Source organism: Phalaenopsis equestris, unplaced genomic scaffold, assembly GCF_001263595.1.
Source record: "Phalaenopsis equestris unplaced genomic scaffold, ASM126359v1 Scaffold000403, whole genome shotgun sequence".
In the NCBI taxonomy this organism is placed as follows: Eukaryota; Viridiplantae; Streptophyta; class Magnoliopsida; order Asparagales; family Orchidaceae; genus Phalaenopsis; species Phalaenopsis equestris.
The window spans coordinates 232717-247748 of record NW_018164845.1 but is presented as its reverse complement, the minus strand read 5'-3'; the positions used below and the strand labels follow the sequence as shown (position 1 = coordinate 247748).

The 15032-nt window shown below is 35.8% G+C and overlaps 1 protein-coding gene across 12 annotated transcripts in view; it reads left to right on the top strand.

The window, feature by feature from the left end:
- The window catches only part of LOC110026887, a 31129-nt gene extending 17676 nt beyond the window's left edge, over positions 1 to 13453 (top strand). For 5 of the 12 annotated variants that reach the window (XR_002294275.1, XR_002294278.1, XR_002294277.1 and 2 more), the window contains one exon: positions 1333 to 4958. Coding sequence is in view for 7 of the 12 variants with exons in the window: in XM_020728076.1 (XP_020583735.1) it covers positions 6494 to 6583; positions 6738 to 6817; positions 6881 to 6893 (183 nt within the window). In the remaining 5 variants the exon portion in view is untranslated. Of the gene's footprint in view, positions 1 to 1332; positions 4959 to 6493; positions 6584 to 6737; positions 7521 to 13278 lie in introns of those variants that run through there. The other 7 variants (XM_020728080.1, XM_020728078.1, XM_020728076.1 and 4 more) reach the window with 7 other exon arrangements.
- The last annotated feature ends 1579 nt before the right edge of the window (positions 13454 to 15032 follow it).

Genomic DNA, 15032 nt, shown 5'->3' with positions numbered 1-15032 from the left:
TATATATATATATATATATTGATATATGTACTATTGCAGTGTTGAATACCAGAGTTGGATTACTTTTACATGTTGCACTTTGTACCTTACTTTCTGAGATTCATGTGATTTAATTTGTCTTTACTTTTTCCTGTACTTGTGTATCTTTGTTGTTACTTTACTGTTACATGTGTAGAAAAGTAAGTTTTATGGAGAAAAACTCTACCTTATTATAAACCTGAGAGGTAGTTCACATAGTTCAACAAAAGATTTATACTTCATTATGTAACTCCTGCTAGAAGTTTTTTTGATTTATTCAAACCGCTTATGACATTCTAGTTAAAACCAATAATTATTGTTTTGAAAAGATTAACTTTAGTTAGTAATGATAAGATTTTAGAACTTAACTACTTCAGAGTTTATTTAAGAGGAACCCATAGATCATCTTTAAGTAGTAATAATAAGATTTTAGAACTTAACAACTTCAGAGTTTATTTAAGAGGAACCCATAGATTATTTAAAAATGGGTGGTTTAGATATTGATTAGCCAACCAAAATATTTTTAATATTTTTTAGTTCATTTTAACCAAATTAATGTGATCTTAAAGTTTTAACTGGAAAAAAAATAACTTAGAAGTGAAACATTAAAAATAATTAAGTGTTCAGTTTTATTGCCTAAAAAACATAATTCCTCTTCACATTTTAAAACAAAAGAAAAGAAAAAAAAATTTATTAACTAGATATAGTAATTCTCATGAGAAGAAGAAAAAATAACTAAAGAAAGGAAAAAAACAAATAGTGACCCTAAGGAGAAAATTGGGGTTGGCACAACAAATATTCAAGATTGACAAGAAAGTTGAAGGGGTTTAATGAGACTTAAGTGATAAAATGAGCTTTGATCCTCTAATTAAAGCCACAGTATAAGTGATTTTCAAGGATAAGAGTTAACTGAATTTTGAGTTGGCTAAAATCCTCTTAAATTATGCTAAAGATATTACAGGGTTGTGAAAGAGGTTCTAAATGACACCAATTTAAAGATAAAGAAAAGAAATAATGGAATTAGGGGAAGGTCAAACCATTAACCCTTAATGATAATTAAGTCTAAATAATATTTCACAATTTTACCAAATTTTGATAAAACAGGTTAGAACTCTGCATGAGCACTAATTCAATCAAAAATCCCAACTGAGCCATGTGTTTACTTGAGGGCAAGTAATAGGATAAGTTTGGGGGTATTGACACCTGTCAATATTATGTGGTGTTACCTACTATTTTCTATGCATTTTATCTGCTATTCATTTTTTTTATCACATATTTATGCTTGAAAAATGTATTTTTGTTCATGTTGTGCAGGATGCAAGAGCTAAATACGAACGAGTTAGAACGAGAAAAATCAAGCGAAAAGTGCCATGAAGCGACGTGACCACACCACCTATTGAATATAGACAGTGTGACCACGCCGGAATTGGTGTGATCACACCACCTGGAGCAGTAGGGCGGCGTGACCATGCTGACCCATGTATCTAGCTGCATGACCACACCAATGAGCGGGAAAATACTTTAGAAAGGAAATTTGATAGCCCATGCTGTGATTCCTGCTATAAAATCAATTCTTAGGGTTTATTGGAGGAAGTTCTGCATTAGAGGAGGCTTGGACGCTAAAAGAAGAGAATTTGAGAGAGATTTTGAGGGGTTTCTTGAAGTTTGCTTTCTCCTTTCGTGGAAGCCTTTAAGGGAGAGTTTTTCTTTATTTTGTATTTATGAACGAGTTGTATGAGAGAAAGGTGCTGACCTTGCAGATAAACTAATTTCTTGTAAGTTTTTCATAATAATGTTGCTTGCAATGAATTTTCACATGGTGTTTTTCGCTATGGTTCTCTCCCTAATGAGCGGCTAAATTTTTCGTGTCTTTGTGATGTAGTGAGTAGTGTATGTATTGTAGATTTTCTGTAATATTCTTTTGTTAATCATTTTCTTTCTTCTGTTTTCATAGCCTATGTTGGTTAACCTCAGAACTTAATTCACCCATAGTTTGATTAACTAGGATGTTAAAATGTTTCATAAAACTATGACCTCTAACTGTTGCGTAGTGGAAATGAAGAGTTAACCACATAATTCCAAAAGAATAGACATATTCCAGCGGAATTCTACAATCCTTTCAGGGGATGGAAAAAAAACATGCTGAATGTCATGGTAATTGAGGAAGTCTCAACTTCATGAGTTGTAGACTTCTTTTAACCTAGACATAGGCATAAGAAGTATTATGTCCCTGATTGACAACAGTCACATAGGAAAACATTTAGGAAGAATCATGGTCGTCACAATCCTCAAATCACAGAGACACAAGCCTCATCTATCTTGAAGTAACTTATGAGCTTCTCCTATTTTCTGCTTTCTTTCATTGCCGAGTATTCTATTTTGCTAGGACCTTAGGACTTAAAAACCTTCTTTTGACAAAGACTAAGCTAGGTTAACTAGATCAGTAAATTAAAGATATTATGTGGAAACAAATATTACACTTTTCCTGTGGAATCGATAAGCGGTACTCTTGAACTGCATTATTACTTGACACATGCACTTGCGTTATACGGTCAACTTATGTCTCGATAAGTTTTGATGCTTTCTATCTATAGGGCAAGTTTTGTTCAAATTAGTGAAGTCAACACATTTTTCACTTGAAAATCGATTTCTACACCATGATAACATTTAACACCCATATCGGTTACTAAACCCCTTCGATGTAGTCGACCTCCAACAACTTTTGGACCTCCTGGATTGGCTCTGTTAGGGTAAGGGCAGACGTCCTCATCCTTTGCCTCATAAGTTGAGCCCCCAGGTTGACCTTTAGGTGGTTGCAAGGCATGTGAATCAGTCCTCCAAGCACTCGGTGACATACCGAGAAAAAAAAATCTCAGTGGCTCTAGATGGTGTCGATCAATGCATTCTTGTGACATGCATCAAAAGTTTCACTTAGTAAAAAATATTACCAGTGTCGCCTTCAGTTGCAGGGATCTGATGGGTGGTCTTGTTCGTCTCGAGACCCTCTTCTCGTAGGTCGTCGATCTTAAGGAGTTCCTTCTAGATGCCCACAGAGCGATCAATCATTCACTCTTAAGGCCCATCTTGTCAAACACCAACTTAAAGGGGATGTTCACAGAGCTGTCTGTGTTAATGAGGGTGTTAATAATCTGACAGTTGTCAATCAACACAGTTAAATTGGTAGCTTCATTGTAGAGAGTACCCTTAGGAGGCAAGTCTTCACTGGTAAAGACTATGGGTAGATGTGAGCAATGTTTGGGTGCGAGGGTGGCTGCGCATAACTCTCTCGATCGAAGCCTCTTCGGGCTAGCTTGGCAGGACAAGTTTCCATCTCCTTCAAAGAGGATGGGAACTACAACAGTGATACAAATTTCTTGAATTCAAACTAGTCTGTCTGATATTTTTTCAACTGGAGCCTTCCCCTGCAGCTGGCTCATTGCTCCAAGTGCCACAAATTCCTTCATTCTCCTCAATTTGATTAACTCCTTGATTAAGCTTCAAAGGTGTCGAAAGTCATTTTTGTTATGACTTGATCACAATGATAGGAGTAATATTTCTTAGGATCTCGGAGGTAAGCTCCCGCCTTCATCAGAGGCACTCTTTGACTGTAAATTTTAATTTGTGTGGCCTATATTATCTCGACTATTAAAACTCTCAACAGAGTTAGTTTGGTTGTTTCATGGTTGGGTAGCGGGTACTGGTCATACCAAGTTGGATGCTGGTAAGGATATCAGGCCTGACTCCCTCGGTGGTTCATTCTATCGGTCGTCTGATGATCTTGGGGTGACCGAGCATCTTCATAACAAGGGTGGGCATAAGGGTGTGAATTGTGTCTTAGTTTCCACTTTTTTCCTTGAGCGTTCCTTTTCTGTGGGTGATACGTGGAGGATTCTACTTTGGAGGGTGCGGGTTGGAGTTATACTTCTTTGTTGATATGTGATTATTGGCTAGCTCCAACAACTCAACTAGTGTCTTTGGCCGCTATAGGCCTAAATTGTATCAGAAGGGTCCTTCTTTCAGCCCTTGTGTTTGGGCGGCTCGGGCAACCGTGGGTTCTAGGTGCTGTACTTCCAACATCTCATTCTTGAAGACTATATCTGGCAAAGTTGTAGAAAGGTGAGCACTGATAAATTATGCCACAAATATCCACTTGAAATCAACAAATGACATGATTACTCGAAGCACTTGATGGCTGACTCCCTCAGCGTAATAAAGAAAAAAAAATGAAATTTTAGCACGTGAGTGATTCTCAGCAAACACGCGATCGACTCTAACGAAAGCTATATGTTCAGTCAAATCGGTCCGCCCCTTGTATGACTCATGACTTCAACACTGGGATCTTGAATCGCTTTGGAGGCTTGACCTAAAAGATTTGCCATGAGAATGCATTCTTAGGCTGATGGGGCACCTCAACTTGTTCGAATAAATGCTTATTGATTGATGGGGACCTAATTTGCCTTCCCTCTCTAGAGTTGGCGGGGCTCTTCTATCGTTGGGTGCCGAACTTTCATCCGGGGGCCGCTAAGATATCAGCGTGCCTTAGATGACCTCCAATATCTGATCCTTCAACTTTTGGATTTGTTAGGCCGCTAATAATCTGGTGCACTCGATGTTGTCAGTGTCTCTGTTATGGTGATCTTCTATTTGAACTACCCCTCTTTTTATTTGTGGCATGATCCACTCTCATCATATCTTTTAGGCTGTTGAATCCATATTTGTCCATGAATTACACCTAGGGGTGTAAATGAGTTGAGTCGAGTTGAGGTCGAGCCATTCCACCCTTGTGCTTGAGATAGATTAATTTAATCCAGTTCAAGCTCGAGCTCGAGCTTAGTTCTACAAGTTCGGGCCGGCTCATGAGCTTTCTTGTTTAGCATGAGAGAGAAATTTTTAATTTAAGCTAATGTTATAATTAAATGACAGATAGAATAAGTATTTATGCGACAATTAATAAAAAATGACTTGACATAAAATATAAAGTACAAGTTTTCAAACATTTTTAATAATTTAAAGAAAGTTTTTTAAATTATAATATATTTTAAGTATTATTTTATTAATTATTTTTTATACGAGCCGACTCACGAACTAACGAGTTGAGTCGGGGCAGACTTGAGCTTGGCTTGTTAGCTCATAAAACTCAGTTCACAAGCCACTTATCGAGTCGAGCCTGACTCGGTCACCAGACGGCTTGACTCGCTTACATTCCTTGATCTTATTAACGAAATAGAGTGTAAATAAGGAAAGAGAAAGAAAGGGAGAAAGAATGACAGGAATGTATCATAATCAATCGTGTCTTATTCATAAAATACTTTTCCTATTTTTAAAGGAGACGGTATAATGATGATATTACATTTTTTCCCTATTTCGAAGGGGTCTCTTCTAGAGTATTGTACATGCATAAGCTTTTTGTCCAACTGCGTTCTCGCTCAGTCGGCTAAGTGTAGTTGGCTTTGAGTCGATAGAATCAACTCGGTCAGCTGTATTTGGTCAGCATGGGTTGATTTGTTGATCTAGCTTGGTTGTTAATCCTTTATCCCTTATAAAGAGCCTCTGAGATGTCCATTGGATGGTAGAGATGATCTTCCCTTGGATTGACGCTGATGGAGGGTAGACTGTCGTATCGAGTTGGCTTTCCTGTAGTGGTCGGTTCAGATGCTCTTTTATCTCATTTATGGCTGAATGGCCCGCGGTTGAATCATGCAGTTGTCTTTTTGCGTGCTACGTGGTCTGATTGGTTGTGGCCTTGTTGGCTTGGCTCGTATGACTTCGCTCGGTCGGTCAAGTGGGTCTCATAATCTTGTGACAATGGGTCAGCTTTCACCGTACTATTCCTTTTTGGACCACTGAATTCCTTTAAGATCAATGTTGACACATTTTTTATGTACATTAGAATTTTTTCTTAATTTTCATTTCTTAATGACTTGATAAATTTTTAGTCTTTAGGCGCAAGGTTGAATTTCGGCGATTCTCGCTTTAAGGAGAAGCATTGTGTCTTGTATCTTCATTTGTAATTTTGCTGCTAACTATTTAATGAATTGATTTCATTGCAACTGTTGTCAATTAGATGTTTATTACCTACATGTGTAATATATGTTTCTCGGTGCTTGAAGAATTAGGTTTGGACTCCTTTGAATGCTGTATTTTATAGGAGTACAAAGTATAGATTAAATTAAATATTTCATAAAATTGTGGTCGATTGCTGCTTGACCAGAAATATATTTTTTCAAGTAAACTAATAAACATTGAAGAAAGAAGAGTTTATTTTGAAATGAAGCTTTATTTTGTTAGGCTTTAAATAGTGTACGTACATACATACATACATACATATGCATGTATATATGTTTGTATTTATGTATATATGTAAACATGTAGTTTATAAATTAGTCCTAAATTAAATGTAAAACTAATTAAATGAAGAAAAACTTTATAATTTTTTTCTGTAAATGCATTCATGCTGTAAGCATATGATTTATAGCTAGTGAGACGTTTGCAAGTCCATGAAGGAGATAATGTCTGTGAAGATGTTCCAGGAAATCCTAAGAAGATACTTCAGATATTTAGTCAGGTTATTCTTCTTAATTTATCTTCTCATATATTCAATTGAACTTTGATTGTATTTTGTCATTATTGGTATAGCCTTATATAAAAAAAAAAAAAAAAATGAAAAAAAGATGGGTTCAATGTTGGGACTCTTCTGAATGCTGTATTTTTTGTTTCTGCTTTTCAATAATTTTGTCAGCACCATAGTTCATGCTGCTGGTTCTCATGCACACAAATTTGAAGCCTTTACTTGCTCAAAGTATGTTATCTTTTTCAATATTATATACATTTTTGGAAGATTTGGGACTAATTTTGGTAGCAGCAAGCATCCATGAGATAGTTTAGAAGTATATAACTCAATTATGAAGAGTGATGTTGATGACACGAAGGATCTTGTTGAGAATTTAGGGCAAAGAACGCAAGAATCAATGAACACAAGAAAGAACACATGGATTTAACGAGGTTCAACAATTTGCCTACGTCCTCGGGAACAAGAGCGACGACTTACAGATACAACATACATATAACCCTAGTGTACAATATGTAATTACAAAATTACTCCTGTACCCTTATCTGATATATGAGCCATACCTAACATATCTTTATGAGGACATAGTTGTGAGTTGGTAGTTTCACTGTGTTCTCTTTATTGCAATTATGAACAAGCATGGAGATGGATCAAGAAGGTTGAAACAGCACAACATCAGTTGCGATGGTCAAGTTCTCCACAGATATTTACATATTTAAAACCTAAACTTCAATTTTTACATATATGGCAGCTTATGTTTGCATGAAACGGTGTATTTCTCTTTTTTAGAAGATAGAAAAGTGGTATTTTTTATGAGATGTGAAAAGTTTTAGTGGTATAAGTATAAAAGGTAAAGTTTAGGGTGCTAGATATGTAGATGCACAGGAATTAGGTGGTATGTATGTAATGTTTTCTTGTATCTGAATAACTTATTTTTGGGCCTGTGATGAAATTTTTGTGCAAAGTGGTTTTTGATTTATTTTTAAACAATTACAATATAAATCTACAACTCTTTTTAGTTGTTAGATTGAACAACATTAGAATTTTCAGGTGCAAGCAAGCTTATAAAATAAATCGAGCTCAAGCTTCCCAATGAAGTTCTAGTATACGAGCCGAGCTTGAGCTTGATATTTTTTTCCTTTAGTCTAGCTCGAGTATGCAATCTGAGATTGAGTCGAGCTCGAGTTTGACCCAGGTATGTATTAAATGAGCTGAGCTAATTTGACCTCAACTCAAACTTGATCTCGACTCTCTCAGCAACTATCTCTTGGGATCAACCAATCGCCGAAGGTCATCGTTAAAGAACGAACATAGGTCAGTGTCTATTTATGAGTTATCTGACTTCTAATTCACAATCTTCTAGTTGGGAGGTCATCGTTAAAGAACGAACATAGGTCAGTGTCTATTTATGAGTTATCTGACTTCTAATTCACAATCTTCTAGTTGGGAGGTCATGGATCACAAATTTTCTTTAAGGGTCTGTTTGGGGCAGCTTATTTAGTGCGGTGACGTTTTGAAAACACACCTGGACTATTTGGGTAAACTACGTTTTGACAGCTTATGCGTTTTGAAAACGCTAAATGCAACGTTTTTACACCTCACCTAGAGTGTGGTGGCAGTTTTCTGACAGCGGTATAACTTTTCCAAAAAAAAATAAAAATTTCTAATAGTCATCACATCTAGCTTATCAGCAGATTATTTATAATCAGTTTATCAACAGATTATTCAATAAGTTGCAGCTGCCCCAAACAGACCCTAAGATTATACGATCTATGATTTTATATTCTTTTTTCTCTCTCCATGTAGGTTTGCAATGATAAAGGTTCATTTATGAGTCACATAACTAGATGCACCCTTCTACCTTGAGGGGGGTCAGATCATCTTCATCGTCTCCTTCTACATCTTTTTGAAATTAAGTGCTACATGTCAAAGTTTTGAACAAATAGGCTGAATCCTGAATAGGCGATGCCTTTTTCCTTTGCTTTCATTACATTAAATAATAATCTTACAATCTATTTTAGGTACAAAATATTCTGCATAATCTATTTTAGGTAACCTAATAATATATATTCCTAATCTAAATATTAAGTTAAAAGGAAATAAATCATAATAAAGACATTGAAAATAAGTTAAATAAGGATCTCCTGATTATAGAAATTATCTAATTTAGTTGCCTGATTTCTGTCATCTTGATTGACATCCCCTCTCAAATGATTGACATCCCCTATTGACATCCCCTCTCAAATTGATGTTGATTGATCAAGAAACATCAATTTGCCAACAAGAAACTGATAACATTGTCAGAACCAAAAATTCTTAAGCAGTGAGTGCCAAAGTCCAAGAGTGTCGAAGCCCAAGAGTGCCGAAGCCTGAGAGTGCCGAAGCCGAAGCCATCGATCTAAGAAGGAGTGCTGAAGCCGAAGCTTAAGCGAACGAAGCAAAGCATAAGAAGTAGTAAAAGATGCCACAGAAACAACGATGCCTAGCGAAGAAGATCCGAATTGGACGAATAATAATACAAACATAACAACCCTTTTCAACCCAAGAATCCTTGTTTTCTACAATGAATAGATTTTGCACTTCAAAATAAGTTCCATCTCTTGGCGAGCAGATCTATTTGTCTGTCGATCAAGTCTTATATTCTTCAAGGCATACTTCTTCTTTTCCACCTTGTTCTTCATGAGAAGAGTAGGGAACAAAAAGAAAAAGAAACCAGTACAAGACTGCAACTTGAGGTGGCAAAAAGCTTAAAAGGAAAGCATGATTGGAGATCCCCTGATGGCGTTGTTGAACTCCTTACAATTCCATAAGATGAGTCCGCATCTTGTGAATATCAACAACTGCCCAAACATATTCGGTACTTTCCTCAACAATTTCGGGTAGGAGAGGACCAGAGCTCTAAGGTCGGTGTGAGGGAGGAGAGCCTCAGCTAGAGCAAAGACGGCGGTTGACGAAGAGCGTTGCAGCTATGGCACAAACGCAGGGAGGAGAGGAGATTGCGGCTATGCCCCTTGATGAGATCGTAGGTTGACGAGGAGAGTCACAGTTAGGGCAGAGAAGACGGGGCGAAGTGGCGCAGCAAGCTGAGTCGTCACTAGGGAAGTGCTGCAACGATGGATTGCGTGGCTTAGAAGGCAAAGTTTAATCGCAACAGAGAGGATCGCCGACGATCTGGGAAGATCATGCTAGGGCAGAGGCGACGAGAAGACCGCAGCTAGGGCAAAGGCGACGAGAAGACCGCGGCTAGGGCAGAGGTGACGAGAAGATCGCGATTAGGGCTGAGAAGTAGCAGGTTTCCTTCAACTCCACTATGAATCGAAGATGTCGTAAAATAAGCAGACGAATGCAGACGACGATGCCACAAAACTCAAAGAAGGACACAAACGAGCGCTCCCGGTGAGCAGGCGAGGACCTTGGAAGCAGTAGAAGATGCCGATGAACGATATGCTAGTACTGAAGACTACGAAGAATTCATCGTGACTCTGATACCATGTCAAATTTTTTAGAAAAATAGGCTGAATGCTGAATAGACTCGATGCCTTTTCCCTTTGATTTCATTCCATTAAATAATAATCTTACAATCTATTTTAGGTACAACTATTTTAGGTACAAAATATTCTGCATAATGTATTTTAGGTAACCTAATAATACATATTTCTAATCTAAATATTCAGCTAAAAGAGAAATAAATCATAATAAAGACATTGGAAATAATTTAAATAAGGAAGCTTCTAATTATAGAAATCTTCTAATTTAGCTGTTTGATTTCCGTCATTCCTGATTGACATTAAGGAACAAAGAGTGAGCTCTCATTTTTCCTTTCTGTTACACCCTTTCTTCCTAAACAAGTCTCACCCAGATCTTGTGAACTCACGAATGATAGAGACCCATGGTTCTAGAGAAATTTAGCATGACTAATTTATTATATATTATAATTAAACTAGTTATTTGACAAATACAAATAAGTGATTAGACAATTCAACTAAAAAAGTCGAAGAATCACAAAGATGATCATACAAAAATATTATGAATATCTAATAATTTAGTTATAATTTCTAATAACAACCAACATTATTACTTGCATTATACTCATCTAATAATTTAGTAACTATTAACTCGTCATTGACAAATTTCTATCTCTTGGCATGCATCTCGAGGCATTTGACATAGATCTTGAGATATTTTTTTGAGCAAGAAATATTCCAGTTTAAATTAAAAATCATCTGGAACTTAGATTTCATCAAACTTGTAATCAAACTTGTTAAGGAAACTACTTCGAAAAAGTCACATTCTAATTTTACCGTGGAATAGGATCACAGGATTCGAGGAAAAATTAAAACAAAAAATTTAAGAAAGCACAATCAATAAAATCAGAAAAGCATAGGAATTTTACGTGGAAAAACACGAACAGAAAAAAAGGATGGACTCACACCATTACAAATATTACTCTGTAATTCAAAAAGTTTTGCAAATGACTCACACAAGTTTTTTCTCCACACTCACACGAAGAATCTTACAGAACTTGCACCAACAATCTTCCCTCTCCAATCTGACGCAAAAAATCACGCCATATCACCAAAATCCATCTCTTCGACACTCATCACCTTCACCAGGATGCTTGTCAAAGAATTTAGAAGAAAAAAACAAGTTATCAGAAACCTGTTCAAAATTGGCTTAAAAAACAAATTTTTGTGTATTTACCGCACCGGGAGCTTAAGCGTCTAAACTTGACGCCTGAGCACCAAGCGCTTTGTATCGACACCTAGAAATGGGCGCCTAAGAGTTAATAGACTAGCACATATGCACTAGTCTCTCGGGAAAACAAGCAACGCCCGCTCTATAGCGGGTGCCTATGCGCAAAATGAATGATGCATGGGCGTCAGCCTTTCTGTTTTCGAGCCCTTATAGTGAGCTTGAGTGCCCATGCTTGCGCCTAAATTCTACTTGAAATGCTTTGACTTCACATTACATAACAATCTCCCACTTAGAGACAAAACACCGAGCACCAATCCTCTATACCCGCACATCTATAAGAATTGCATTCATAGTAATGTACTGTAGTCACGTACCGTGGTGCGGTTCACCCCCGGTCTCAACTTTAATGAAACCCAAAGGCAATATAGCTTCAATTTCTCAGTAGTCACCATATTCGTCAACATATCTGCACGATTTTCAGCTATATGTTTCTTTTACCGAAATAACTGCCAATCTTTTATATATGTTTTTTGTCCTGACATGAAAAACAACATTCTTAGCAAGATGAATCAGATTCATGCTATCATTATAAAACTTTCCAATCCCTTTCTTCTTGCTCAATTATGCCATGAAATTTTGTAGCCAAATCATTGTCTTGCTATCTCAGTGATAATAATATATCCGACTGTAATTGAAAATGTAACAATCTTCTACAACTTAGAAACACAACTCGTTGTTGTGTTCCCCAATGTGAAAATATATCATGTTGTACTTCTACTATCCACATCTCTAGCTAGATATGGATCTACGAATCCCTGTAGACTGATCACTGCATTTCCATAACAAAGTGCTCTGTTGACTATGCCTCTCAAATAACTGATAATCCACTTTACCACCTCCCAATGATGTTTGTCTGAATTGCCCATGTACCTGCTCACTACTACTGCATATGCAATATCTGACACGGTATAAATCATCACATAGTAGATTATTTTGAGTGAGTCAGACCAGTGATTTTCTCTTTTTACAAAGGTTTTCCACAAAAAACATCGGTCTTTTCTCCAACTACTTCTCTATTATCTGTGTGTGATAAATTTTTGTATAACGCTAAGACATTAAATTATCACTCTACCACTGTGATTCTAATCCAACATCTATGCTGAGGACTAATATGCAATGTGTGAAATTAAAAACATACGTGTCAAATAAGTTGGCTCATCATGATGCAAATGATCTAACTAAATCCTACAACAAAATAGCACTTGCGCCTCTTTAACGAGAAATGAATAAGCACGATTACATGTAATCAATGCTAATTATGAATGCTCCGTTATCTTCTTAATAATTAATCTTTTTCTCGTTCTTTAGGTCGTTCATGTGGCTGCTTTTCGGTTAGCAAGTTGGGCCTGGAAACAATAGTCTTTTTTTAACTTAAATTCTCCATCTTACAGAGCACGCTCGCTATGATTTGCAAGCAAAGTTAAAAATAGTGTTGCCATCGAACATCAAGACCACAATGATTGATTTACATACAAACCACTCAATTCCTATGTATTTACATATCTACCTCCTAAACTTCAATTTTTAAAATTTAAAATTGTGGTATCTTTTATGCGATGCGATATGAAAATTTTGAGTGGTACAAATATAAAAATGTAGGAGGTAGATATGTAAATACGTAGGAATTGGGTGGTATGCATGTAAATTAATATGTATAAAATGAGATAAAAAGGATAAAATTCATTTCTCATTCAAAAACATCATAAAATGAAAATAATTGGGAGATATATCCCGCATAACTATTTAAGATAATTTACTATATATCTTATATGTTGTCTTCGGACAATAACAATCATGGTGGTAGGAATCCAGTCTCCTGCATGGTTAGAAGTTCTATTTGAACCAAGCACGTTTCTGCTAACAAAAACGATTGCTTTTACAGATTATGGTTTCTTCTTCTTCTTCTTATTATTTTAGGATCTGCTTTGATCTTTTAGTTCAAATCTGATGTGGACCGTGTGGTGCACTGAGCCGGGAAAGTGTGAAGCTTTATTAGATCACGCAGGACCACGTCTTTGTTTAAAGTTTCTGATGCTTTTTGACTTGGCTTAGGGTCGTTTATTTAGCAGTAAATAAAAGTGAGGCATTTTTTTTTTATTTGCAGGTGTTTTGAAAATTCAGACCTTTATTTAGAGGACTAATGAATACAATGTAAAATAAAAATGTATTTGAAATTCATTCTCCAGTTTAATTTCATTGTATTTGAAATTTATTGAAATTGGGCGAATTCCGAATACATTATTTTATTTAAAGAGTTATCTTTTGTTGGTTGCATGCCGCAACCCCCTCTCGTTTACGAAAAGTTATTCAATACGGGCACCGCATCTCCACCATTGATCTCAGGGAAGATGTATTTCGTTGGGCCTTATTTTAATTTTTTTTTTTTTTAAATATGCTGTTATCAATGGTGGAGATCGGACACTGCACTGCATGCGGTGTCCGTATGAAATAATTTTTAATCGTTTATCTCATCCTCTCGCGTCAGTGTCACTAGCCGTCCTGGCAGAAAATATTTTATATTAAAGTCATAAAATAAAATATTGTGATTATTTTATATTGAACCAAGCAGCTTCAAAATATTTCAAATTTTACATTGCTAAATGCTCTTTAGTGCATTTCATGAACAGTTTAACTGTCATTTACATGAGACATGCTTAAATATATTTATTTTATTAATTGAATATGTTTGAATTAAGTTTCCGAAACTCCGAATATAAATGAATAAATTCGTTCATTCCGGTTAGTGTGCTCATGTATTTATTGTTTAATTAGTAATTTTCTAAAAATTATATGACGATAACTTACATATTGATTTGATGATATATGCACAACGCTTCAAGTATGGAGAAAAAGTCTTTAAATTTAATATTTTAATTAAGTTCACATTCAAATATTTTATGCAGCAGCTGGCAGCGACTGTGATGCATGAGGATGGAAAAATTATTCTATATGAGCACCGTATGCAGAGATGTATACGTTGTTCAATATCCATTGTTCATCAGAGCAAAAATGTATTTCAGTGGGCCCAACTTAAATTTTTTTTTTTTAAAAAAAATTGATGTATGGTGGAGATCGGACAGCGTATGCATATCTACATATGCTGTCCGTATGAAATAATTTTTTGAAGATGGGGCTAGCGAATATTATAGTCTTGAAATTCATAGAAAAGCTACAAGTTCTTTTGGATCCCAACAACCTCAACAAATCCCTATCACTAGGTGATTAGATTAGTGACCATTATCCTTTTGGGCTACATTCAATAAACTCGATCATTGCCCATTCCTTCTAACCTCAAAGGCTCTTGTAAGCCGACCTTAATGTAACCTTGAAATCGATAAGCAAAATTTTTGTCTTAATAAGCCATAGGTGATCATTTAGTACTAGACAATAACACCCCTAGGTTTTATGTTTTCTTACTTCAGTTGCACAAAGTTATATTTGGCAAACACTATCAGCATTCATTATTTACATCATAACCTTTTCGGTCTATAGGATATAATCCTACTAATCTAATCCTATTGAATCATAACAATTTCAATGGATGACCAAAATAATTTTTAGTTAATCATAAGATGTCTAGTTGTATTTACACATTATATTAAAATATGGAATTTATATAGGTACGACATAATTCTTATTTATATGCATCTATAACCACCAAAGTTTAATATATATATATATATATATATAT